Source organism: Carettochelys insculpta, chromosome 5 (genome assembly GCF_033958435.1).
Source record: "Carettochelys insculpta isolate YL-2023 chromosome 5, ASM3395843v1, whole genome shotgun sequence".
Taxonomy (NCBI): domain Eukaryota; kingdom Metazoa; phylum Chordata; order Testudines; family Carettochelyidae; genus Carettochelys; species Carettochelys insculpta.
In genome coordinates, this window is record NC_134141.1 from 407,304 (window position 1) to 434,643 (window position 27,340).

At 43.8% G+C, this 27,340-nt stretch overlaps 2 protein-coding genes across 5 annotated transcripts in view; one reads left to right on the forward strand and one right to left on the reverse strand.

Annotated features, from left to right (window-relative positions):
* Positions 1–24,204, forward strand: part of ELP1 (elongator acetyltransferase complex subunit 1) — a 167,001-nt gene extending 142,797 nt beyond the window's left edge. For 2 of the 4 annotated variants that reach the window (XM_074994466.1, XM_074994465.1), the window contains exons 29-37: positions 10,552–10,613; positions 12,209–12,271; positions 12,374–12,434; positions 13,240–13,353; positions 14,764–14,875; positions 15,492–15,619; positions 16,107–16,261; positions 20,234–20,312; positions 23,403–24,204. In XM_074994466.1, coding sequence (XP_074850567.1) covers positions 10,552–10,613; positions 12,209–12,271; positions 12,374–12,434; positions 13,240–13,353; positions 14,764–14,875; positions 15,492–15,619; positions 16,107–16,261; positions 20,234–20,312; positions 23,403–23,470 — 842 coding nt within the window. In that variant the 3' untranslated portion in view covers positions 23,471–24,204. Of the gene's footprint in view, positions 1–10,551; positions 10,614–12,208; positions 12,272–12,373; positions 12,435–13,239; positions 13,354–14,763; positions 14,876–15,491; positions 15,620–16,106; positions 16,262–20,233; positions 20,313–23,402 lie in introns of those variants that run through there. The other 2 variants (XM_074994468.1, XM_074994467.1) reach the window with 2 other exon arrangements.
* A 1,259-nt stretch (positions 24,205–25,463) lies between these two features.
* Positions 25,464–27,340, reverse strand: ACTL7A (actin like 7A). Its single transcript, XM_074993989.1, has one exon. It carries the CDS (start codon positions 26,842–26,844, stop codon positions 25,579–25,581), a length of 1,266 nt encoding a protein of 421 aa, XP_074850090.1. The 5' UTR covers positions 26,845–27,340; the 3' UTR covers positions 25,464–25,578.

A 27,340-nucleotide genomic window follows, 5' to 3' on the forward strand; every position in this document is an offset into this window, starting at 1 on the left:
TCTTGATTAGGTTTGAATTGAAACACCGTGTGCTGATTGGCTAAGCTGTAGGCAGAGGGAGGAGCTATCAGGGAGGCCGAGCACTTAAAGCCCGCTAGTAAGCGACCAGGGAGCTTTGCGACCGGGTGCTCGCGAACAGGGTGCGTGCTAACAGGAGGGAGTTTTGAGAGAGGAGTTGAGAGGGAGAGCTTGGAGGGAGCCAGTGACTTCTATTGCCCTTAAACTTAAATCCTTTATAACAACCTCTATCTGAAACATTTAATTAACCCCTCATATATAATTAGAGTAGGAAATGGAGGCAGAAGCCCAGCAGCAGAGTGGGGGCTATCCTGTTTATTGTGTCGAGTGCAGTATATATGACTACCTACCCTGTGGGCGGGTGGCGTATGTGTGCGCTCGATGCAAGGAGCTCCTGGCCCTCAGAGACCGAGTGCATGCTTTGGAGGCCAGGGTGGCTGAACTGGAGGAGCTAAGGAAGGCAGAGGTGTTTGTTGATGAGACTTTCCGGGACATAGTAGGGCTGTCCCACCTCCAATCTGACAGTCCTGATGCTGTTACGGAGGATGAAAGGCTCAGGGAAGGAGAGCAGTCAATGGGAGCAGAGGGAAACCATCCCATAGTTGGGATGGTCCTTCCAGAGGGTGCTATTGTATCCTCTCGCGCCGAGGATACTTCTCCGGGGGAGGGAGCACCAGCTGTTAGGAAGAAGCAGGTTTTAGTAGTGGGGGATTCGATCATTAGAAATATAGATAGTTGGATTTGTGATGACCGGGAGAACCGTATGGTGACTTGCCTGCCTGGTGCGAAGGTTGCGGATCTCTCGAGGCATCTAGACAGACTTATGGGCAGTGCTGGGGAGGAGCCGGTGGTCGTGGTACATGTTGGTACCAATGACATAGGGAAGGGTAGAAGAGATGTTCTGGAGGCCAAATTTAGGTTACTAGGAAAGAGACTGAAATCCAGAACATCTATGGTGGCATTCTCTGAAATGCTTCCAGTTCCACGCGCAGGGCCAGATAGACAGGCAGAACTTCAGAGTCTCAATGCGTGGATGAGACGATGGTGTAGGGAAGAGGGGTTTAGATTTATTAGGAACTGGGGACACTTTTGGGGTAGGGGGAGCCTAGACAGGAATGATGGGCTCCACCTAAATCAAGGTGGATCCAGACTGCTGGCATTAAACATTAAAAAGGTCGTAGAGCAGTTTTTAAACTAAGAGGTGGGGGAAAGCCGATTGGTGTGGGGGAGCACCTGGATCGGACGGAGACTTCTCTTACACGAGGCTCCATAGATAGGGATTCCCTAGAAGTTAGTCAGATAGGGAACGTGGGAAATAATATATGGGCAAGATCAGATGTGAAACAGTCGCATATAAAAAAATCCAACGCGTCTGTGAAAGGCGGACATATAAATAGTGGTAGTTTTTTAACGTGCTTTTACACAAATGCTAGGAGTCTGTCTAATAAGATGGGTGAACTGGAATACCTCATATCAAAGGAGGAAGTTGACATAATAGGCATCTCAGAAACATGGTGGAATGAGGACAATCAGTGGGACACTATCATACCGGGATATAAATTATATCGGAAAGACAGAACAGGTCGTGCGGGTGGCGGAGTGGTACTATATGTGAAGGATAATATAGAATCAAATGAAGCAAAAATCCTAAAGGAATCAAAATGTTCCATAGAATCATTATGGATAACAATTCATTCCTCTAATATGAATATGGCATTAGGAATATATTACCGACCACCTAACCAGGACAGTGATAGTGATGCTGAAATGTTAAGGGAGATTAGAGAGGTTATCAAAATAAAAAACACAGTAATAATAGGAGATTTCAATTATCCCCATATTGATTGGGTGCATGTCACCTCAGGACGGGATTCAGAGATTAAATTTCTTGATGCCTTAAATGACTGCTTCTTGGAGCAGCTAGTACAGGAACCCACAAGGGGAGAGTCAATTCTCAATCTAGTCTTGACTGGAACGCAGGATCTGGTCCAAGAGGTAACTGTTACTGGACCGCTTGGAAACAGTGACCACAATATAATAACTTTTAATATTCCTGTGTTGGGAAGAACACCGCAGCGGTCAAACACTCTGGCATTTAATTTCAAAAAGGGGAATTACACTAAAATGAGGAAGCTAATAAAACAGAAACTAAAAGGTAGAGTAACTAAACTAAAATCCCTGGAAGCTGCATGGAAACTGTTTAAAGACACCATACTAGAGGCCCAACTTAAATGTATACCCCAAATAAAAAAACACAGTAAGAGACCTAACAAAGAACCACCATGGCTAAACAGCCATGTTAAAAAGGCAGTGAGAGAGAAAAGGGCAGCTTTTAAAAAGTGGAAGTCAAATCCTAGTGAGGAAAATAGAAAGGAACATAAACACTCCCAAATTAAGTGTCATAATGTAGTAAGAAAAGCCAAAAAAGATTTTGAGGAACAGCTAGCCAAAAATTCAAAAAACGATAGTAAAATGTTTTTTAAATACATTAGAAGCAGGAAGCCCGCTAAAAAGCAGTGGGGCCCTTGGACGATAAAGATATAAAAGGAGCGATCAAGGAAGACAGTGCCATTGCGGAGCGATTAAATGATTTCTTTGCTTCAGTCTTCACGGCTGAGGATGTTACAGAGGTTCCTAAATCTGAGCCAGCCTTTTTAGGTGACAAATCTGAGGAACTCTCTCAGATTGAAGTGACATTAGAGGAGGTTTTAGAGTTAATTGATAAGCTGAATAGTAACAAGTCTCCAGGACCAGACGGTATTCACCCAAGGGTTCTGAAAGAACTCAAATGTGAAATTGCGGAGTTATTAACAGTGCTTTGTAACCTATCCTTTAAATCCACTTTGGTATCAAATGACTGGAAGACGGCCAATATAACGCCAATATTTAAAAAAGGCTCTAGAGGAGACCCTGGCAATTATAGACCGATAAGTTTAACATCAGTACCAGGCAAATTAGTAGAAACACTAGTAAAGAATAAAATTGCAAGGCACGTAGAAGAGCACGAATTGTTGGGCAAAAGTCAGCATGGTTTCTGCAGAGGGAAGTCGTGTCTAACTAATGTATTAGAATTCTTTGAAGGGGTTAATAAACATGCGGACAACGGGCACCCAGTGGACATAATATACCTAGATTTTCAGAAAGCCTTTGACACGGTCCCACACCAAAGGCTTTTATGTAAATTAGGCGGTCATGGGATAGGAGGAAAGATCCTTTCATGGATCGGGAATTGGTTAAAAGACAGAAAACAAAGGGTGGGAATAAATGGTAAATTTTCACAATGGAGGAGGGTAACTAGTGGTGTTCCCCAGGGGTCAGTCCTGGGACCGATCCTGTTCAACTTATTCATCAATGATCTAGAAAATGAGGTAAGCAGTGAGGTGGCAAAGTTTGCAGATGACACCAAGTTGTTCAGGACAGTCAAAACCAAAACAGATTGTGAAGAACTACGAAAAGATCTCAGGAAACTGAGTGATTGGGCAGCAAAATGGCAAATGAAATTTAATGTGGGTAAGTGTAAGGTAATGCATGTTGGAAAAAAATAACCCAAATTATACGTACTATATGATGGGGTCAAATTTAGCTACAACAGATCAGGAAAGGGATCTTGGAGTTATAGTGGATAGTTCTCTGAAGACATCCACGCAGTGTGCAGCGGCAGTTAGTAAAGCAAATAGGATGTTAGGAATTATTAAAAAAGGGATCGATAATAAGACAAAAGATATCATACTTCCCCTATATAAAACTATGGTACGCCCACATCTTGAGTACTGCGTGCAGATGTGGTCTCCTCACCTCAAAAAAGATATATTGGCATTAGAAAAGGTTCAGAAAAGGGCGACTAAGATGATTAGGGGCTTGGAACGGGTCCCATATGGGGAGAGGCTAGAGAGACTGGGACTTTTCAGTTTGTAAAAGAGGCGATTGAAGGGCGATATGATAGAGGTATATAAAATCATGAATGGTGTGGAGAAAGTGAATATAGAAAAATTATTTACCTTTGCCCATAATACAAGAACTAGGGGACACCAAATGAAATTGATGGGTAGTAGGTTCAAAACTAATAAAAGGAAATTTTTCTTCACACAGTGCACAGTCAACCTGTGGAACTCCTTGCCGGAGGAGGCTGTGAAGGCCAGGACTCTATTAGGGTTTAAAAAACAGCTTGATAAATTTTTGCAGGTTAGGTCCATAAATGGCTATTAGCCAGGGATAAAGTATGGTGCCCTGGCCTTCAGAACAAGGGCAGGAGATGGATGGCAGGAGATAAATCACTTGATCATTGTCTTCTGTTCTCTTTCTCTGGGGCACCTGGCATTGGCCACTGTCGGCAGATGGGATGCTGGGCTGAATGGACCTTTGGTCTGACCCCGTATGGCCGTTCTTATGTTCTTAAGCTGGTCCTCCTCGTGCTGATGGGTCCCCTTTGAATTCTTGGCTACACGTTCACTCGTTTACCTCTTCTGGAAGGTAACCTTCCTGGTGGCCATCACTTCTGCCAGAAAGGTGTATGAGCTCCAGGCCCTCAAGTCAGAGCCCTGCTACACACTATTTTCCTTAAAGACAATGTTCAACTGCTCCCATCCAGCTTTCCTCCCTAAAGTAATTTCTAGCTTTCATACTGTCCAGGACTATTTCCTTCCTGTTTTCTATCCAAAACCTCATAGCTCCCTGCAGGAGCAAAAACTGTACTCCCTAATGTGATGTGAGCACTGGCCTTTTATATCAGGAGGGCCAAGCTGTTCTGCAAATCCTTGAAGCTCTTTGTGGCAATCGCTGATTGTATGAAGGTGGTACCTATTTCGTTACATCATATTTCTTCCTGGATTATGTCCTGCATACATGTGGGCTATGACCTCACTAAGGTTACTCTGCTGCCTATTTTGGTGCATTCTTCGTGGGCTCAGGCTTCTTGAACCTACATTCCTAGTTCATGTTCCTCTCCAGGAAGTCTGTCTTGTTGCAACTTTGGTCCTCACAACACACTATGCCGGCATTTCCCAAAGTGTGGTCTACATCCCAAAACCGGTCCCTGCCTTGCAGCCCCAGGGAAGGGGTGGCTGCCGGCATGCCTCCCTTGGAGCCCCGGGGAAGGGGTGGCTGCTGGCGTGCCTTCCTCAGAGCCCCAGGGAAGCAGCAGGTGCTCGCAAGTATTCAGATTATTGCGTGTGATTTTATTAATTTGGCGAATTTCCTATTTTCCCACGTGCTGCACGCACTCTGTCGTGCAGCTGAGCCTGTCATTGGTTTTTGTGTCACATGTCACAGAAGTCTGTTTCTGCGCAGTGTGACAACATGTACATCTTTTTAGGATAACTTACGTTTTCTTTGTTTATTTTCAATGAAATACTCTCTCGTTTTCCTCTTCAATATGAATAAATGGCTGAATAACATGACTGGAAATACAACTAGCAAACGTTTGAACTATGTGCAGCCTAATACAAGTGAGAATAAGAAGATTAAAAAGTTCTTGGGCCCACAAGTATTCAGACAACTATTTGACATTTGGTTTTATAATCACTTACCATTATGTGTAACCTGTCACGCAGCACTATCCAGTGAGTGCGTGAAACATTCTGTTGGCTTCATATGAAGCTTCAAAACTAGTAGTTGAGACAGGTTATCCACATACTGTTGGTAAAAGTTAATACTTCCTGCATTGCATATTATTACATCCTGTATTTGTGGACAAAAAAAAATCAGTTGGGTTTGCTGTCTTTTATCCGGCAATACAGTGAAACAGAATTAAAGATATGGCAAAAAATATTGAGGAAACTCTCATACGTCAAATACAGAGTAGTCATTTTTTTTGCATTTACAAGTGGATGAAAGCACTGATATAGCAGACACTGCCAATTTGATGTTTTGTTAGATATGATAATGAAAGCTCCATTTAAGAAGATCTCTTATTTTGTAAATCACTTCGAGCGAGAACAATGGCTAACAAAATTTTTAAGCTAATCAATTTTATTAGTCAGAGCAATGTTGATTGGAAACAAATGTGTAGGACTGAGCAGTGATGGAACTCGATCAATGGTATGGTCTCGCACTGGGCTTGTCCCGCGGATTCGAGCTGTAGCAGCAGACTATGCATGGGTGCGTTGTAGTATTCACAGAGAGGCACTAGCAATGAAGACTATCCCATCACCTTTGAGTTCCACTCTTCCAGAACGTGAAGTTTATAAATTATATAAAATCTCATTCTTTGCATTCTGGAATCTTTACTGCTTTGTGCAAAGACTTAGGAAGTGACAATGAGCATCTCTTACTACACTGTGGGGTTCAATGGCTATCTAAAGGAAACATTTTGAAACAACTCTTTGAAATGAAGGATGACGTTTTATTGTTCTTGGAGCAACAGCTCCATTGGCAAAAGATGTTATATTTAAATTTAAAGACAGGTTTAAAGAATTTGATTGGTTAACAATGGTGGCTTATTTATGTGACACATTTTATCTTTTTAAATAACTTTAAGTCTGAATTTACAAAGCACTAAAATTAATATTTTCAAAGTTCACCAAAAAGTTGAAGCAACAATTAAAAAACTTCGTTCATGGGCACAATGAGTTAACAAGAGAAACTTTAAATCTTTTTGTACTTTAACTGAATTACAAGAAAAATATGCTGAAACTAATATCTCAGATGCGATTTCTGCAGCAATCAGAACATCTCTTGGGGCTAACATCAAACTTTAATGAATATTTTCCTTCAGTTGACACCAGTAAAATGTGGATTAAGAAGCCGTTTACTGTTGATACTGAAAATGAAGAAATATTACAATTGAATGCATCAGAAGTGGCTTAATTGAAGTTTCTTAACTGCCTGAAATGCGAAGTTTGATAAACTCTCCTTGATTGATTTTTGGTTGAGATGTAGAAATAAATGCGAATATTCATCTGAGAAAGCAGTCAAATTCTTAATGCCTTTTGTCATGGCATATAAGTTTGAAACTAGTTTCTCATCTTTGGTTTTCTTCATAAATAAATATAGAAATAGATTGGATGTTGAACCGGATTTGAGAATAAAACTTCGTTCTTTTGCTCCTGAAATAAATTTGCTATGTGATGCAAAACAACATCACCTTTCCCATTAATTCTCTTTTTAGTTATTTGAATGCCAGAAAGTGCACATTTAATAAATGACATATTCAACTCATTGGCCATGTCTACACTAGCCCCAAACTTCGAAATGGCCACGCAAATGGCCATTTCGAAGTTTACTAATGAAGCGCTGAAATACATATTCAGCGCTTCATTAGCATGCGGGCGGCTGCGGCACTTCGAAATTGATGCGCCTCGCTGCCACGCGGCTCGTCCCAACGGGGCTCCTTTTTGAAAGGACCCCGCCTACTTCGAAGTCCCCTTATTCCCATCAGCTCATGGGAATAGCCACCCGCATGCTATATGTATTTCAGCGCTTCATTAGTAAAGCGCTTCATATATGTATGAATATGTATTTCAGTGCTTCATTAGTAAACTTCGAAATGGCCATTTGCGTGGCCATTTCGAAGTTTGGGGCTAGTGTAGACATGGCCAATGAGTTGAATATGTCATTTATTAAATGTGCACTTTCTGGCATTCAAATAACTAAAAAGAGAATTAATGGGAAAGGTGATGTTGTTTTGCATCACATAGCAAATTTATTTCAGGAGCAAAAGAAGGAAGTTTTATTCTCAAATCCAGTTCAACATCCAATCTATTTCTATATTTATTCCCATCAGCTCATGGGAATAAGGGGACTTCGAAGTAGGCGGGGTCCTTTCACAAAGGAGCCCCGTCGGGACGAGCCACGCGGCGGCAAGGCGCGTCAATTTCGAAGTGCCGCAGCCGCCCGCATGCTAATGAAGCGCTGAATATGTATTTCAGCGCTTCATTAGTAAACTTCGAAATGGCCATTTGCATGGCCATTTCGAAGTTTGGGGCTAGCGTAGACATAGCCATTAAGTTATAAATAAACTTGACAACTGTTAAAATTCTACTGGTTAAATTGTAATTAAGGTAAGTTAAGCACTTAAATATTTTATATCAAGATTTATGTTGTTATGTACTATTATTATTGTGAATAAATAATAAACAGTGAAAATGTATTCATTTTTCATTGTTTCTTTTATATGTGTTTATATTTTTGGACTGTGAAAAAGGTACTGAAAAAAACTGGGTCCCAATGATACATAGTTTGGGAAACCCTGCACTATGCTATTATGCAGCAGTCCAGACATGGTGCGGCCTTTGGGGCTTCTGTGGTTGAGTCAGCCATGCCTTGACTCTGACACCTCTTCCTAAGTAAGGCTTGTGAATCACCTAACTTGAATAGATACCAGCAAGCCCTTATAGAAGAAAAAAGTTACTCACCTTTGTAACTGTTATAGTTTGAGATGTGTTGCTCATATCTATTCGATACTCACCCTTCTTCCCACTGTTGGAATAACCATCAAGAAGGAACTACGGGGCAGTTGGTTTGGCAGGGTCATACATAGAATGCCACATCGGCATCACTCCAGGGTCCTCCACATCTGACTGGACAGGTAGCAGGTAAGGTAAAACTTTCCAGCAGCCATAGACATGGGGCATGACCATCTAACTTGAACATAGATAAGCAACATATCTTGAAAAACAACAGTTACAAAGTTGAGTAACTGAGTTTGTTTTTTTTTTACACAGTTCTGCAGCAGTGAAGGCCCATGTCACGTCCAGGCCTCTTAGTGTTGTGCCATGTATCTCCACATATAGGACTACTTGTGAGTGAAAAGGCTATTGGTTCTAGAACAGAGGTCCCAAAAATGTGAGAGATGCCCTCTTGGGGGGTATAGAACATCTGGGGGAAGTGGGCGCAACAACATTTGAGCCAGTGCCACGAGCAGGGATGGAGTGCCATCCAGCCTTGCTCCAGTCCTGCCCCCCCAGGTTATCCCCATATCTGGCCCCCTTCATGACCTCTGCACAGCTCCACTCCTGGCCCTACACCAGCCTTGGCTGCCGGGGGCAAGTCTGAGAGCAGAGCTGCACCTGGCCCACAGGCCTGGCTGCTTTCAGGCACACCCCCACCCCCAGCCCTGGCCAATCTCCTGGCTTGTTGGGAGTGGGAGGGAGGAATTGACAATCAACAGTCTGGGGACTCCTGTTCTAGAAATAGACCCACTGATGTGTTATTGGGGCAGATAGTCCCAGTGCTATCTGTTTCTCTCTTCCCTGCTCACAGTGTGACCAAAATGACTCCCTTGCAGCCCCTCCCCTCTTCCCCTCCAGGGTAGGTAGATGTAAGCCTGCATGTTGTGATTCGATGGGGTTAGCTCCAGCGAGGCAGCATGACTCTGGTGAACTCTCCTTTCTGCTGGTTTCCATGGCTCCTGTGTGCCTGCTCTTTCGTTAGTTGCTGTTCCTTGGAAATTAAAGGGTGATGTAATGCATCTCCCTGCATGAGGAACAGGCTTGTGATGGGGATGAACTTTACTCTGTCAGACAAGATGTCTGACAGATCCAGTGGTGGGAAGATGGACCTGGACAAATCCAGATAGGAAGTAAGGTATACATTGTTAACAATGACGGAATAACCATCCAAAGAGTTTTCTTTCACAGAATCAGTGCCAAAAGGTCCATCAGTTAATCTGACCTTACCAAGAGGCATGCTGTCTTTTCCATCACTGGCAACTTTAAACCAGCTCTAAAAGAAATGTTTTCAGTTCAGTTGGGAGTTAATTGAGGAATTTATCTGGGCAAGTCCTATGGTCTGTATTACGTGGATGGCAGGCAAGATGATCACTGTGGCCTCTTCAAGCATTAAAATCAATGACTTACTAGAAGCTGTTCGTTTTCTAAACAGCTTTCTGAAGAGCTTAACTGGATAGAGTGACCTGGGGCAGGGCACTTGGTTGAGGATCAGGAGGGTTCTGGTCCCTGCTCCGTTGTGCGATCTCGGGGAAGTCATTTCTTATCTTTTCCATTTCGTCTCCCTCCAGTTGTCTGTGCAGACTTCAGGCTCTTTGTGGTGCAACAAATATCATGGGGCCCCAGTCTCAATTGGCCCCTTTGTCTGCTTCTGTCATTTACGTGATTATTACTGACAAAGATGAAAGGGAGAAGCTGCTGAGAAATCTTGCAGCACGGCTGCCTTTCCTCTCTGTCCTTTATGCCCATTTCTTACCTTGAAGATGATCTCCTGCTGAGCAGAAAAGGGATGACTGTTCCTGCAGATATCAGGTGGGCTGTGGGATGACGGGGGCAAGTTATGTATGAGCAAAATCTTAAAGATATGTCTCAAGTTTAAATGAAAGGAAATCTCTATTTGCTTTTACTTAGGTGTGCACATGTGTTCGTGCTGTGTCTCTCCACCTACCAGGCATAGGAAAGATGGATGCAAACAGGGTTTCTTCAGCAAGCCACAGGAATTATTGTTAGTGAACACATGTATTCTACAGACAGACACTACAGGTTCATTAGCCCCAATGATGTGCATTCTCCACTTTTAGATCAGGTCTCTTGTCTGGACCCAACTTCAGCTATTCCTGAAATGTTTACTTCTGCCCTTCTCTTGTAGGGAAACTCGTTGAACAGAGGAAACATGCTGAGGCAGCCATGCTCCTAGAGCAGTATGCACAGGTACTGCAAACCCTGGTGACACTCTTCTGCCTGCCCTCATACCCAATCTCTTTACCCAGGGCTTATGTCCCCTCACTGCTCATGTGTACCTCTCTAGCAAATACATGAACCAAACTGGAATTGAGGAGCTGGAGTGGAGGGGTGGGTTAAATCTAGGCCGGTGACACCAGGATGGTGCTGGGTGCAAGCAAATAAAGGTGGATGGAGCCACCAGCACTTCTCTGGGGAGCAAGCCAAGGCAATACATGAGTAACACATTCTGCCAGTGTTGGCCTGGCACTCTGGCATTCAAGTTGTCGCACTGCTGTTGTTCTGTACTTCAGTGTGAATAGCTGCTCCCTAGAGCGCAAGTGCTGGGAACATGAAGGTCTACATTGAAGTCTCAACTCTTCCACACACTTGATGTGACTTTTCAGAAGGTGTTTTTGTTTTTCTGCTTCCATGTCTCCAGGTATGAAGTGGTGGGTTGAGCGAAGCTCCATGGAAATGTTGAAAGAAGTGTGGGAGACTAATACAGTCTCATGATGGAAGGAACTCTAGAATTTCTGCTGCTGCTTATTGATGGCTTTATCCTGTTTGAAACTTGAACCTGGAATGAGGAATGCACTGTGTCCTTGAGCAGACATCTTTAACCATAAGCATTTTTCTTTACGCTCGCTGAACTGTGCATTAGCCAACCCAAGCAGATGAGGTGGATATGGCAGCATAGCACCAGCTAGTGAAGAAGCTCACAGATTTCTTTATGCTCTAAGGAATGTTGGAGGGTTTGGGTTGTGATGCCTTGAATTCTGCCTGTGCTTATTCTTGGCTCTCTCACAACTTGTAAACACTGCGTATGTCAGATGGTGATGTCTGGTCAAAGAACAGATGTTGGCTGAGTAGAAGCTAAGTAGAAGCTATAGAACAGAATAAAGTTTGTGGCATGTTCCCAGATGTTTATGGAGGAGATTTATTGGTACATTTGAGCTGAGTTTGATAAATTTTACTTGGCTGCCAAGAGTCCTGAAAGGAACATATCCAAGTCTGCTTTGTGATAGCTTTCAGAGAACACTGATATTAGATGTATTTTAGTTTAGATCACGCTTGTACAAATGTTTACATTGATGTGATTTTTTGACTTGGTTTGACTTGAGGTTTTTAAGTCCCAGCTGGACAAGGTCCTGGCTGGGATGACTTAGTGCAGGTTGATCCTGCTTGAAGCAGGGGGCTGCACTAGATAACCTCCTGAGGTCCCTTCCAGCCCTGTGATTCTGTGATTTTTGCCTTGTGTTTATAAGGAACTTAAAACCAGTCTGTTCTCACTTGCCTGTGGAGTGAATGTGTACCCAGGAGAGATACTGGCCCTGGCATTGCAGACTGGGTTTAAGATAGCAGGGAGAAAAGCACAGGAGAAATTCAACAAAACTTAGGGTTAAAATATTATGCTGTACATAAGCTAAATTGGATTCAGACAGGATTTTGTGGCACTCAATGCAATCCAGTCACGATGGCATCTGAGCTTGAGAGGTTGCTGCCCACAAGCCCAATACTTTATGCCAGAGGTAATGCCTGATTGTAGCACAATAGCCATTACTTCCTTTGTCTTTGGTTCCCAGGACTATGAAGAGGCAGTGCTTCTGCTCCTAGAAGGGGCAGTCTGGGAAGAAGCCCTGAGACTAGTAAGGACATTCCAAAGTACTAACTCCTAAAATATTCTTAGTGTGAGACTGTGTGTCTGTCTCCAGAGAGAACTCACCACTTCCTCATTGCTTTTTCCTCAGATTCACAAATACAACAGACTAGACATTCTGGAGACCAACTTTAAACCTGCCATCCTAGAAGGTGAGTCTCACATTACTGTGAAGCATTTCTGTGCTTTTGGATATGTGGGGCTCTCTGCTTGTTCATAATGGAGTCCCAGGGAATGTTATGAGACCTGGCATCAGAAAAATTTTGGAAGGTGTTTCAGTGGCTCTGCCTAGTTACAAATGGATGACCACCTTCAATCTTGTCTTCCTTCAGATCAGTGGCAAAATTCCACCCCCATGGCAGTGCTAAGTGATGGGATTTTATGTGTGAGGGGGTGTCAGACTGGAAAAGTAGCACTGTTATTGGTTAGTAAAGGAAGTGCTTTGACAAAGCTGTCACTACATGGAGCTCCTCTGTGAAGGAGTTTATTCAGGGTGCTTTAACCTTCCCTCTTCTCCTCTGAGGGTTAAAGGAAGGCTGGGCTGATACTGTTGTCTTCTCCTGGTGTTGGGATGGGAGGTAGGTGCTCTGTTTTCCTGAACCATCTTAATGAAGGGGGATTAGAAGAAGGGTTCTGAGTACTCTGGCCACAAGCCTTACAAACAGGAGTCTCGAGTTCAATTTCTAAACTCCAGATTGGGCGCATGGCTGCCTTTAGCATTCTGGGTTTCGCCACCTACCTTTAAGCCATTGCTGGCTTTTTTAAGCTTTGAATTCTATCTACCTGCTGTGCTGGGCTTCTAGGCTTCAGAAAACTTAACGCAGTACATTCTAAAAATAGCATTGCTTTCCAGCGGGATTTGGAAAAGAGTTTTAAATTTTAGAATGTGCTTTTTTATCTTTAGTCTGAACCTAATGCCTGCCTGGCCTCTTTTACACCTTCTGATCTCTCACACAGCCCAGAAGAATTATTTGGTGTTTCTCGACTCTCAGAAAACAACGTTTATTCGCCACAGAAAACGCCTCCTGGTAGTTCGAGAGCTGAAGGAGCAGGCCTGCCAAGGGCTATTGGGTACGTTTCTGAACTGATGCAGCTTCTCTGGTGTCATCAACTAGTGGTGTCTTAGTGAATTCCTAAATGCACCAGTGAAGATGTTTTCCCTTAGGAACATAAGAATGACTATAATAGATTAGGCCAGTGGTCCCTTTAGCTCCGCATCCTGAATTGGCAAGGCTGCAAGAGAAACCTCTCATTCACACTGTCCACCTTGAAAAATCCTCACATTGGACTCCTCTCTTTTGGGCTTAATGGCCACAACTTCAGGCACTTTCCTTCACAAGAGATTATGCCTCACGTAACACCTTTGTACCAAGAGCCATCTGCTGTGCTCATCAACACTTCCTTCTTGACCTACAGGGTCACCTTGTAAGGATAATGCTGGACAACAGTCATCAGCGGGATAGCCGTGTTAGTCTGTATCCATAAAAATGAGAAGTCCTGTGGAACTTTATAGACTAACAGATTTTTCTGGGCATAAGGTTTCGTGGGCAAAGACCAGCTTCATCAGATGCAGATGACCAAATGGGTCTTTGCCCACAAAAGTTTATGGTGCAAAAAATCTGTTAGTCTGTAAGGTGCCACGGGACGACTTGGTGTTTTTGCTGGCCAACAGGGCATCAGTGTATTATGTCAACCAACAAAGTAAGAGTGGTGTGGTTGACTTCGTGGTTTAGAAGGAACTGAGTGGCAATAAGTCCAAACCTCCCTAGGTGCCCTTGTGTGGGTGCATGAGGAGCTCCTCTGGCAGGCCTGCAGATACTGCTTTACTGCCTCTGGTCAAGAGCTTATAGGCTTGTGCACATCCTTCAGTGGAAAGCCCACAGCAGCAAAACTTTCTGAATTCAAGATACTGTACAGGTAAGTAACCTCGTCCTACTGCAAGATGGCAGTCACGATGTTTATACAGGGGATGATCAGAGCCAAGCTAAGTGTATGTTCCCTTAGACTTTGCTGTTGAAACATCAGGATCACTGTGAAGTCTGGGAGGGGGATAAGGATCAGAATTTTCCTCATGAGCACCATGAATTACATGGCTCTCTGTCTTGCCTGTTCTTTTCATCTCTTCCGTGTCCTGAGGGAGGCTGTGTTGGGGGCCTCTCCTTTGCTGCTGGGGAATGGTCCAGCAGTAGGAGTCCAATATAAGACTGTTCCTTGAGCAACATATCTAATTAACTTGTGGAGGGAAAGAAGGAGATTATGGAGAACAGGACCATTCCCCTTTTTATCTCTGGTGTTCAGACTTCTCCAGACCAAACCTGCTCTGCGTTAGGATGTCCTGTGTCCCTCCCTTGGAAAACCCATTGGCATCACTTGCTCTCAGTGTAACTGTACTGGTATTGTTTCCCTCTGGTACTTGAAAAATGACCTCCACCTTCATTGGAAATTGGGAGAAGGTATAACTTTTGTTAATCTGTTTTGCAGATGATGAGACAGTGAATTGTCCAGAGGCAGACCTTATTTCTGAACTCAGCAGTACGGTGATGACGAGTGAAACAAGTAGCAAATACTCACACAGTAACTCAAGGATATCTGCGTACGTCCCTGTCCATAAACCAGATTGCATCTCTTCATGCTGTATTAGTGGGGATGAGAAGTGACTCTAACTCCTTATGCACACTGACGCAGTGGTGGACTCTCATTGCTGTGGGTCTGCAGTTTTAGACATGAGAGTGCACTAGCAGTTTTATAACTTGATTTGAAAAGAAGAAATTGCTGCAAAGAAAGCAGTCCCAAAGCCTGGGCCAGAGTTTCTGCTCTAGTCCAACCACTTAGTACCATTTCAGTGATGCAAACAGCTGGATCTGTTCAGCTGCCAGTGAAGTTGGCACAGCAGCTGTGAGGCTGTTCTAGGGAGCACCAAAGCACAAACAGACCCATCCTCAGGACAAGTTCTTGGCAGCCACCCCCAGTAGGCAGTGGGTACAGGAGGGAAGCTAGCACCTCAGCCTGTGCCTTGGCCATCAGCTCACTTGAATCTTGCCCATTTTAGGAAGAGGTGTCAATACTACATTAAGGTACATCTGTTTGCAGGCTTCACTGGTGAGGGTAGGGCGGGGATTATGACTTCCTCTTGTAAGAGGAACTAAAAACACTGGCTGCTCTGTCCTGAGCTACTGCCCATGGTGATATTGGACATTCCTCCCTTCTAGTCGATCCTCTAAGAACCGTCGCAAGGCAGAGCGCAAGCGGCACAGTCTGAAGGAAGGTAGCCCTCTCGAGGACATGGCCCTTCTGGAGGCCTTGAGAGAAAATATTCACACTACTGAGAACATAAAGGGTAAGGCCCCCTTGCTGAGCCAAGCTATCATCTGGTTTGTGTGGCAGTCTTAAGGCCAGATGCAAACTTCTGAGCTTGGGCTGCAAAAAGTAGCTTTGGCTGAAATCTTTGAGGGGGTGGAGGAGAGACACAGGGTTAGTGGTGGTGGTTGCTGAGGAGAACAGACACTTCCCTAGAGACACCAGGGAGGTATGGAGCCAGAATCAGGATTCCTGATCAGTTGGCTAGTGCAAACCTCTGCAGCTGTCACCATTCTGAGGAGTAGAAATTAGTCCCAGCTCGCAGGTGTAAAGAATCAGGTTGAAATGCAGTAGGCTGTACTAATGTGAAGGGAGCTCCCCTCATGCTGAGCCCACTTGGCAGCAGGGCTGAGAGCAGGAGCTTAGTTCTATTGCTCCTCTCACCCTGTCCCCAGTGCTAGAACAGCACCTCATTTAGTGAACTTGGCTGCTTGCTGTGATGGGGCTCTCTGATCTCTTCCCCACAGGTGAAGTACACAGCTTGTTAAAGGGGCTTGTGCTCTTTGGCTATGATGAACAGGCCAGGCAGCTGCAGCAGGCCCTGGAAGAGACTTTGCAGTTGATAGAGCGGTCTGTCCCGGAAATCTGGACCACAAACCTGCAGCAGAATTCTGCTATTCCAGTAGGTCCTTGCTCCTTGATGGTTGTGACTTTAGTTACTGTGTACAACTTACTTATTTGTGTTTCTGTGGTATTGTTTAGAGACAAACCCTGGAGTCTTTTCTGGGTTGTGGAGTGTTGAAAAATCAGTCAGGAACACAAATTAGAAAAAACCCTCCAACCCCTCCTCCCCAGTCTGGTCCGCAAATGAGAGAAGAAAACTCATGGATATGGTCCCCAGATGAGAAGCAGGGGAGAAGATCCACTCCTTTCAAGCTCCAGTCCTGAGCAGGGGGCAGCAGGGCAAAGAGACACCAAGATTCAGGGTTTACCCCCATGGCTGGATTAACTCTTCTCAGGGCCCAGGGCTAGTGGGTTTTGTGGAGGCCCTTGGGTGTTGGGGTGGGACCAACAATGAGGGGTTCAGTGTTTGGGAGTGGGCTTGAGGGTAAGGATGCAGGGTGAGGGTGCGGGGTCTGGGAGGGGAGGGTGCAGGATGAGGGAGGCAGTGCAGGGTTTGGAAGGGAGATGGGTACGGGGGTGGGGTATGGGGTCTTTGTGGGAAGCATGGTTCAGCACTGGACTAAGGGGGGAGTGCAGGGTCTGGGCAGGAAGGAAGGTGCAGGATGGGGATGAGGGTGTGCTGTCTGGGTGGCAAGGATGGTGCAGGATCGACTGCAGGTAGGGGTTGTAGGGTCTGGAAGGAAGGAGATGCGGGAGAAGGGTGTGAGATGTGGGAGGGAGGGTGCAGGATGAGGTGTGGTCTGGGCAGGAAGGATGCAGGCTGGAGAAGGTGGTGTGGAGTGTGCAGGTGGTAGGGTGCAGGAGCAGAGTGGGGGTGGGAGTACTGGGTTTGGACATGTGGGGTGGTGCAGGAAGAGATTGGAGATGGTGGCACCTGCCTGGCACAGCTCCCAGGGAGCACAGATGTTTCTGCTCACTGCTGGGAAGTGCTCTGTGCTGGTACCACCCCCACCACTCCCATTGGCCACAGTTCATACAGAGACATTACTGGCTGTTCCCCTTCATCAGGGAGCAAGGGGAAGGTGCACAGCTTGCTGCATTCCTCACTCTGGCTGGGGAATGCAGGGGGCAGATGAATCTGTACTTTCCCCAGCTGGGGGATACGCACTGTCCCCTGGCTGTGCCCACTGAAGCAGCAACAGCTATGGAGAGGCACTTTCCTGCCCCCAAGCTGCTGCAGTGAAAGAGGTCTGGGGAGTCTTCTCTGCCCTGGGCAGCCTGCATACTCACCCTTCATCCCCAGCCCTGCCCCAGGGCAATGATTTAAATGGAGCACGTACATTTTCATTTCCAAAATAACAAAAATTAATCAAGTTAAAGACTCAAACACCTGATAAATCTTCTAGTTTTCAAATATATTGATTTCTATGACCAAACACAATATAAAGTGTACACTGCACAGTTAATATTTTGATTACAAATACTTGCATTGTAAAAATGATAAAAAGGGAATGGTGTCTTTAGCTCACCTGATACATGTACCATAGTGCAAATCTTTATCCTCAAAGTGCAATTTACAAATGTAGAATTTGTTTTGTTGCATAACTGCACTCAAAAACAAAAGAATGTATACCTTTTGATCCTACTTTTGGTTCAGCCTCTTGCTAAGACAAACAACTTTGTTTTCATGTACTGCCTTTTTATGTATAGTGTAACTTGAAAGAGCAGACTTTTGCGTGGCACTTTTGTAGCCAGCATTGCATGCTTTTTATATGCTAGTTATGCTAAGTGGTCATATGCATGTTCATGCTTTGGCCACCATTCCAGAGGACATGCTTCTATGCTGATGCTCATTAGAAAATGTGTTAATTAAATTTGTGACTGAACTCTGTGGGGGAGAACTATAGGTCTCCTGTCCTGTTTTATCTACATTGTGCCTTATATTTCATGATGCCCGGCAGCACAGTTTTGACAAAATACAAAGGTACCAAAGTGAGATTTCTAAAAATAGCTACAGTACGTGACCCAAAGTTTAAGAATTTGAAGTGCCTTGTAAAATTCAAGAGGCACAAGATGTTGAGTGCTTTCAAAAGTCTTAAAAGAGCAGTGCTCCAATGTGGAAACTACAGGACTGAACCATCAAAAACCCGAATCTTCTGTTTGTGGCACCCAGCCTCAGATGATGAAAATGAACATGCGTTGGTCTACTCTGCTTTGGATTGTTTTTGAACACAACTGTAATCAGCATGGATGGGCGCCCTCTGGAGTGACAGTTCAAGCATGAAGAGACACATGATTCTTTAGCATATCAGGCACATAATATTTCACGATGCTGGCTACAAAAGTGCCTGGCAAATGCCTATTCTCGCTCTCGGGTGACACTGTGAACAGGAAGCAGGTAGCACTATCTCCTGCAAATTGTAACCAAAATTGTTTGTCTGAGAGGGGTAGCTGTGCTAAGTCTGTAGCTTCATAAAAAACAAGCGGTCCTGTAGCAACTTAAAGACTAACAAATTTAGTCTTTAAGTTGCTACAGGACTGCTTGTTTTTGTATGAACAAGAAATAGGACTGAGTGGATTTATGGGCTCTAAAGTTTTATACTATTTTATTTTTGAATGCACTTTTTTTTTACTTAATTCCACATTTGTAAGTTCAACTTTCACAACAGAGATTGCACTATAGTACTTGTATTACGTGAATTGAAAAATACTGTTTTTGTTTTTTACAGGGCAAGTGTTTGTTATAAAAGTAAATAAAATGAGCACTATGCACTTTGTGGTTTGTTCTACCTGAAAACAATATATGTGAAAATGTAGGAAACATTCACAAATATTTAAATACATGGTATTCTATTACTTTTTAGCAATGTGATTAATTGCGTTTAATTTTAATTGCTTGACAACCCTCGTTTATAATTGAGCAAAGAAATCTTTAGAATAGTTGAACTGTTAATGTTACCAATACTATCACTTTAGTCACTGCAGTTCCCTTGCTCTTGCACATAATATATATGCTCGATCTACACTTTGGTCTTGGAGACCAGGGAAGTAATGGAATCTGTAACTTTGAGACTTCTTTGATTTCAGCCTGCAATGGATGAGAGCAGTAGGTTCCCAGGACAGCCATGAGCTATGGGGACCCCCTGGGAGCTTTGAGCTGCCCCAGATGTTGTGGGGATGCTGTAGCACCCCTTTTGTCATGGATACCTTTGGTAAAAGATGGGTCATGGACTTCAGTGAATTTTCCTTTATTGCCTATGACCGGTCTCTGACTTTTACCAAAAAATATCTGAGACAAAATCTTAACCTTACCCATGAAAAATGGGACAGAAAGAGGATATGAAGAAATAAATCAGACTTTCTTCAGTATTGCTAGCCTGCAGTGGGCTATAAGATGCACAACTAATGCAAGACTTGTGATAAAATCTCAGGAGTTGGCAACATTGCTGCTTCAACATCTTAAAGACCTCAGGTATAGTCCAGGTGCTACAAAGATGCAATTCCTGACAGCCGTTACTGTTTTCTTTACACGGGGTTCTAGTAGAAGTGCCAGCTCTTACTGTCACTGATTTCAGTGGCTACCTGGGTGCTCTGTCTCCTCTGATTGTGTCTTCAGATTGCAGCACAGTGTTGTGCAACTTTACTTCCCTGCTCTGGCCTCTGCAACAGTCCCATTGCATCACTGGTCACAGCCCCTGCTCTGAATCTCATTGCAGCTCTCTGCAGTTACCCAGACAGCGGGTTGGGCATCAGTGAGTCAAACTGTAGATGGACAGAGATGTGCCATTAGCATCATCTGCTGAAAGTCCAAAGCATAGTCATGGAGGGAAGAGCAGGCGCGCAGCTCTCCCTTGGACTCCAATGTGAATATCAAACTAACTCACATGCTGCAGAAGGAACACTAATTACTTCAGTGGCAATAGGCAAACCGTCCGTTGGCTGCATCTTGGGGTAGTTAGCTTTGGAATTTTCTCTTTCATTTTAATAAAGACTTGAATATTGATCATGTGCACTATTACCTGTTCTATAGGTCTTGGGCCCCAATTCAACTGCAAACAGCATTATGGCTGCATATCAACAGCAAAGAATTGCAGCTTCTGCTGTACAAGGTGAGTTAAACTAATTATACTGCTTACTAATCACAGGTGCAGGATATCTTCAATAGTAGCATCACTAGGGCTAGGTAGGTTATAGAGATGTGGTCTAGTGCATTAATTTGGAGGTTGATCTGGTAGGTCAGCTGTGTTTCTGATGCTCCCTCTTGGCATTAAATAGATGTCTCTTAAGAGTTACACATCTCTCCATGAATTCTTGTGGCAGTGTTGAACAGTAACAGAGGTACCATGTTAGAATGTATTCTAACCAAACAAACCAGCAGTCAAGTATTACTTTAAAGAGCAATAGAATAATTTATTAGGTGATGGGCTTTAGTGGGACAGACCCACTTTTTCAGATCAATAGCATTTCCAGTACTGACTGAGAGTTATATAGCACAGAGGTCCAAATATAGTCAAGCCCTTTAGATATAATCACATCTGCTCCTATCCTACTGACAGGGACCAAAAGCTTAAAGATCTCTACCAAATATTCATAAAAGTTAATTATCCACTGGGAGAAGTAAAAAAAAAAAAAATTGACAGGGCCAGGTGAATACCCAGAAACCAGCTACTACAAGATAGCCCCAAGAAGGTCAATAACAGAACACCACTTGTCATTACCTTTAGCCTCCAGTTCAAACCCCTGCAGCACATTATCAAAAACCTACAACCTGTACTAGACCATGGTGCTACACTCATGAAGGCCCTAAGTGAGAGGCCTGTTCTCTCCTATAGACAACCTCCTAACCTAACCTCCTAACCTAATGAACATTCTCGCTAGCAACCACAGACCATACCACAGTAATACTAATCCTGGAACTTTTCCATGCAACAAACCCCATTGCCAACTTTGTCCAAATATTTATTATGGGATACCATCACTGAACCTAACCATGTTAATTACAATATCGGGGTCATTTTCATGTACCTCAACCAATGTTATATATGCCATCATGTGCCAGCAGTTGGAATAAGCATTGGATCAAAAGAACCAGCCCATTCCATGCCATCGTTATGCTCCTTCAGAACCATCCATATGACCATCAGTGCTATGAAAGTGCTGGATGATAACCAGTGATGTCCTCAGCATGTAGGGTAGACATAATGCCCTTGGATGCTGCCCTGCCAACAGCCCACGTGTCCTCAAGGATTCAGATGTCAGCTAGAGGCACGACATTCTCACTGTAGAATTCCACCAAGAGACCTGCTGTGTTAACGTGCTGAGATGTGTCGTTGCTCCTGAGAACTGCATTGAGAACACCAATATTTATTCCAGCACTTGAGTGATTGGCATGTAAACAGTACTAGCCATGACCCCTTTCCTCATGACTTATCCAGATTGGATTCCTAGTGAGGAAAGGCTGTGAAATGCTATTCCTCTGCTGTAACCTTGTGTGTTAACTTTCCAAAGCCCACACAACTAAGAAGCTAGCTGGGTTCTTCCATCCTCTACTTGTTGGTTACACTTCCATAGGCCTTTTGGAAATTAGGTTTGCACTGGGTCCTTGAAGAACTTGCTTTCGCCTGAACAACATAGATTGCTAGCAAGATCTACAAAAATTAAAGAATCCAGCTTCACTAGGTCCTGGGTTGCATTTGTAGGCTTACTGTCAAGATAAATGTAGTTCTTGTGTAGGTGGACATCTTTGAGGTGGAATAATTGAACCAGTGCAGAAGTTCCATAATGTCTTGTTTGTATTTCCTTTTCAGAGTAGCAGCACACTTTCAAGAGGAAAGTGAAAAACTAAAATGTCATGGGCAGGGATATTTTATGGGATTTGTTTAAAAAAAATTTCATTGCCCTGCAACAACAAGGGTTTACTGGTGGTGATAATTGTCACACTGCCTAGAGGTGTTCATGGCCCTGAGTGTCCTTAGGGTAGACATCACAATCTGGTGGTAAGTTCTGTAGATGTCACCAACCCACCAACAAATATATACTCCTGAAGCATGACACCAGTCTTATCATGGAGTCAGAGAGGATCTTTCTGGACACTTCAGTCTATCTTGCCTCCCAGGCAAGTTGGACTTAGTGAAAAATGGTGATTTACACCAAGAATCACAATAGGTTTCGATTGCTTCCAATCCCAGGAGACTACTTGCTTACCCCCAGGGTCGGTCAGTATCTCAGATCTCACACCACGTACAATGCTCTTATCTACAGGTTTATTAACTAGGAAAATAAGTTAGTTATTTATAGGTTAACGCAGATAATGCTTATACACCAATGACTTACTCTGTGCTTCCAAAAGGTGAGAAGTTGTTGTAAGTAAGTGGTCAGCATTTGTTGTTATCTTATCTAGATTGACCGTGGGGATTTCTGCCTCTGTTTCCTTGCTGCAGCCCTATGACAGTCCAAACTGCTGATATGAAAATTCTTCATCTCTTTGCTATCTTTTCCTTCTTCCAAAATTCAAGCTGGTGGAAATTACATTTCTTGAACATAACACCTGCATGGGTGTAAAAGTGCTGTCAACCCAGTGTTTGTTTTACAGTAGCCCATTTAGTCTGGGTAGTTTTTCTTGCGGGGGCAGCTAAACAACTCCTCCTATTTGGGCTCTCAAGTTCAGAGCAGGCATTTTTGGAGTTTAAAGCAAAACTTACATACTACCACGCTGAATTCAGCAATTTACAAGCATTTTATAGTCTGAATGTGTCCTTACAAATCTAATATCTATTTTGAACAATATGAACATTAGAGTGATCTGTTATGGTTTCCAGTTATGAATTTCAGTGCTTGACTGAGGCCTACAGCCTTGGCAAGAGCTAGCACCTGGTCTACTAGCTTCATGTTATCTGCAGAAAGCCTTCATTTGGGGTGAAATCTGGCAAATCCCCCTCAGTCCCAAAGTAGTTGGATTGGCCAAGCTGTAAATCTATAACTGTCACATGCTCCTCAAAAGCCCTCTAACTAGAGTTGGCCAGTTGAGCCCCACTTAGGCATACGTCCCTTCAACACCCTTAGACCATTCTGCTAAAAAGAACTTTGAAAGTTGTCAGCAGCAATTGATGGGCAACAAAATAAGAGTCATGGAGGCTTTCCAGTGTTCAGCGCCTAAGGGAATGTTACGTAACCTCACCTTCTCTTCTGTTGCTTTTCAGATGCAGAACTTTTCATTTCTCCAAAACTCAATAAAAACTTCCAGTGGAAACTGACGCTCTTATGTTAACATAGCCCAAGAAATCTTGCTGTACTCTGGACTGTAGTTTATTGTAAGCTTGTTACTTCCTTTCCTCTTGAAAGCCCTGTTCTCTCCGCCTCTTCCCCACCCGCCACCTCACCTCACCTCACCCCACCCCACCCCCGATTGTAGATGTGTCATTGCCAGCCCTGTAGAAGGAGGCAGTTCCCATAAAGAAGCCCTTCATGATGCTGAGTTGGACATCCACCAACTCTAGACTTCTCCCTTTTTTCAGCTGTGGGATACCACTTCTAAAGCAGTTCCTAAGCCAGTCTTCCATGCTGCAGTACATCACAGCTGGCATGACTATTCAGACATTTTGGTAATTTTAAGAAGCAGAGTTTTACCCTTTGGAACCTGTATCCATAATAATCCTGCAGTACTGAGCTTTGTTTTACTGTTCAAAATTGGATGTCTGTTACAAGCTGTTAAACAAATTTTTTTCTTGTTATGCCAAAGCCAACAGTGTGCCACTCCACTGACTTCAGTAGATAGTCTCAACTGGGTCATCTATTTTATGCTAGTTTACACCAGTAGCAAATCTGGTCTGAGGCTTACACTATTGTACAGTCAGAGTGGTTATTGCACAAAAACCTTTCCTTGTCCCAAAATGTATTGTAATAAAGTTGCTAATGCTTAAACTGTCTCCAAACTGCCCTGAGTCTGTCCAGATGAATATTTTGCATGAGTGCTTCAAGTCAGACTGTCTGTGGATGCATGGATAAAGGAACAGGCTTTCATAAGCTGGGGGGACCTCAGTGTTCACCCCGGCATCCTGAGAAAACTGCTGGAATGTGTAACCAATCTCCAGGCAAAAGTACTGTACTAAAAAAGGGTGTGGGGGGAGACTTACCATGTTCATCAGGGTGATAAATCTACAGCTAGCCGATCTCCCCTGCACTTCACGTATTTGGCCAGCAGATCTCTACTAGGCTATGAGATTTCAATCTCATGCAGGTCATAAAGAGCTTATGGCTCACTAGGCCAGAGATTGTGTGCAACTAACTCCTCACAGAAGGGTTGCCACAGCTCTGCTAGTATTTAAAAATGGGAGAGGGGAGGGTAATTATGGGGACTCAATTTGTAAATACGACCTGACTCTTACAGCAGCTTGCACCTACTGAATTTTCCTGAGACCAGCAGATGAAAGAGTTTCTGATATAAAAGGGCTGCCTTGAAACTGCTGCAGGGTCATCTTTCTGTTCCAGCAAATGGACAAGACCTTGTGGAAGGGTTGGAAAGACTTCAGTGTACTAGGGCCCTATACAGTGTGTTTAAACCTACCTATTATGTTTCAGATGTAATTGTTTTACAGTAAGGAGAAATGCACGTGCTTGGAAGATATGGGGTGGTAATGTGAAAGCTGGCTATACAAAGGCAAGCTTGTGGATGCTATCACATTGTAAGACATGGCTGTGCAGCCTTATATCCCACAATCAGATGGCCGTGGGACAAAGAGCCTGGTCCAAAACCAGGTGATTATGGGATACTTGGTTAGCACTCCTGCTGTGGCTCATGGATATGTGGCATGGTACGATATGTGGCATGGTACTACATGTGCATTTACCCTTAAACTGTAAATCACCCTGGGTCCATTTTGAGGCCTATGGGGTATCCCATCAGCTAGAAAAATTTCATTGTGATCATAGCCGGTAGGTAGCAGCAGACTCACTGTATAAGGGGAAGTGTTGCTGTTCTGAAGTGGTTTTCAACCTTTTTTTGTTCTCTAAAAATTTACAAATGGCAGTAGGAACCCATTGGAAATCTGAAGCAGTCTGGACCACAGTCTGAAAATCACTACAAGGGACAATGGGCCTGCACTGGCTTCACTATGTCACTTTTACACTGGTAAATTCTCGTAGTCAAACAGAAATTTTCGTTGTAGCCTATGAAACAGATGAGCTAGTACCTGTTAATGTGCAACACAGTATGTTATGAGCATTTAATGCAACCCACAGCAGAATACAGATCCACACTTCATTCCAGCAACTCGGTTTGTTACCAGCATCTGAGAAAGAAACAGAGGTTCTTAAGCAGTTACAGTCCCATCTGGGTTGGTAGTGTGAATTCCAAGCATTGTCTTGTCCACTTTGTACTCAGAAACATTTCCTGTAGATGAAGAAAGGACCCTGTTCTTCATATTCACGTCTATAAACCCAGAGCTGCTGAAAGGCCTTGAGTGATGCCAAAATTGACCCTCCGGTCCAGACAGCAGAACACCTATCAGGGGATGCTGCTGTGATGGGGTCATCATTTGGATACATCTTGGTTAGTTCTTTCTGAAAGCGGTCAGGGAAACCCATCAGCATGGTACAGCCTCCACACAGCAAGATATTGCCCATCAGCTTCTTCTTGAGATCAACATCACATTTACTGAGGCAGGTCATTGTTAGAAGTGGAAGTGCTGGCTGCTGTGATCCTATCAGAGATGGTTTGAAGAGCATTTCAGAACACAGAAATCGCTCTTTGCCAATGGCAATTAGGTGCCCATCTGGAAGTTCATAATCAACCTGATGTTTCTGGAGAGGCACACTCATGTCATGCTGAAGGTCCAGAGATGTATAACAAACCTTTTCCTTGATGGCTTCTACCACATTTAGTTGTTCTTCAGTAAATGTGTTCCCAGCCTCATTTAATAACTTCATGAGGTAATGGGTGAGGGCTGCTCCAGCATAGTCTACTCTTCCAGTAATGTTAGGCATCGTATAACCTTCATAGATAGGGACCACATGTGAAACGCCATGGCCACTTTCTACCACAAGTGCAGAGGTCTTTCCATATGAATACATAGCTAATCTGGACTGGTAAGCGATATGCATGGCAGGAGTGCAGAATGTTTCAAACAGCATCTCAGCATATTTCTCCCTGTTGGTGGTAGGACTCAGTGGAGGATCTGAGACCAGAACAGCATGCTCCTCTGGCTGAATCTTCATCTCTTTGTGGAAAATGTATTCCCAAATGTCTTGGATACAATCCCAATCTACCACTATACCATGCCTTAAGGGGTTGACCAATTTTAGAGGAATTGTCACATCCTGAAGTTCTTTTCCAACAAAGGTTTCTTTGCGATTGTCTCCTGTTTTAGCAGTCTGCTGGAAATGCTTGCCCACTGTAGATGAAATAATATGAGAGGGACGAGGCTCCCCAGCAAAGCCACACTTAAAGTAACCTGTACCAATGTCGAGGATGACTGCGCTAGTCTCCTTCACACTCTTGGGGCTTCCCTTAGACGAAGTGCTAGTCTCTTTGGGCTTTTTACTGGCCTTAACTAGTACTGCCCTTTTTGCAGGACCTTCCTGGATTGCTGTTTCTACCATAGAACTGGCATTTCCTTTGAGGGACATTTTCTTTCCTTTTGGCATAGATGTTGATTCCCTTTGACTGAACTGGCAGAGGCCATTGCAAGCTGAGAAATAGCCATTGTAATTGTGGAATTTTCATGTGACTGACTTCACTGATTATGACATCAACTGTGTGCTGTCCTTTAGGCTATAGCTTTTTATATGTCATTTCCACTTGAGGTCTTGTGGGGTGGAAACACTGCTTGTTTTGCCTACCAGACACCTTGTGGGGCCTGGCTGCAGCTGTTTCTACCACCACATATCCTAAACCTGTTCTGAGTATAGGAAAAGGTGACAAGACAGCTGCTTTAGGACATCTCTCCCATGGGCTACTACTGGGTGTAGAGTTACGGGTGCAGATACAGCACACAGGCATGTTAACATGCCACATAATCCAAGGATTGTTCTGTAGGTTGTCTACGATGTGTTGCAAGGTCATTTTTTTTTTAGAGTAATGTGACTTAAGGAAAACTACTTCATGACCAGCCTCTGCATAAAGAGCTCTAGATTTTTTTAA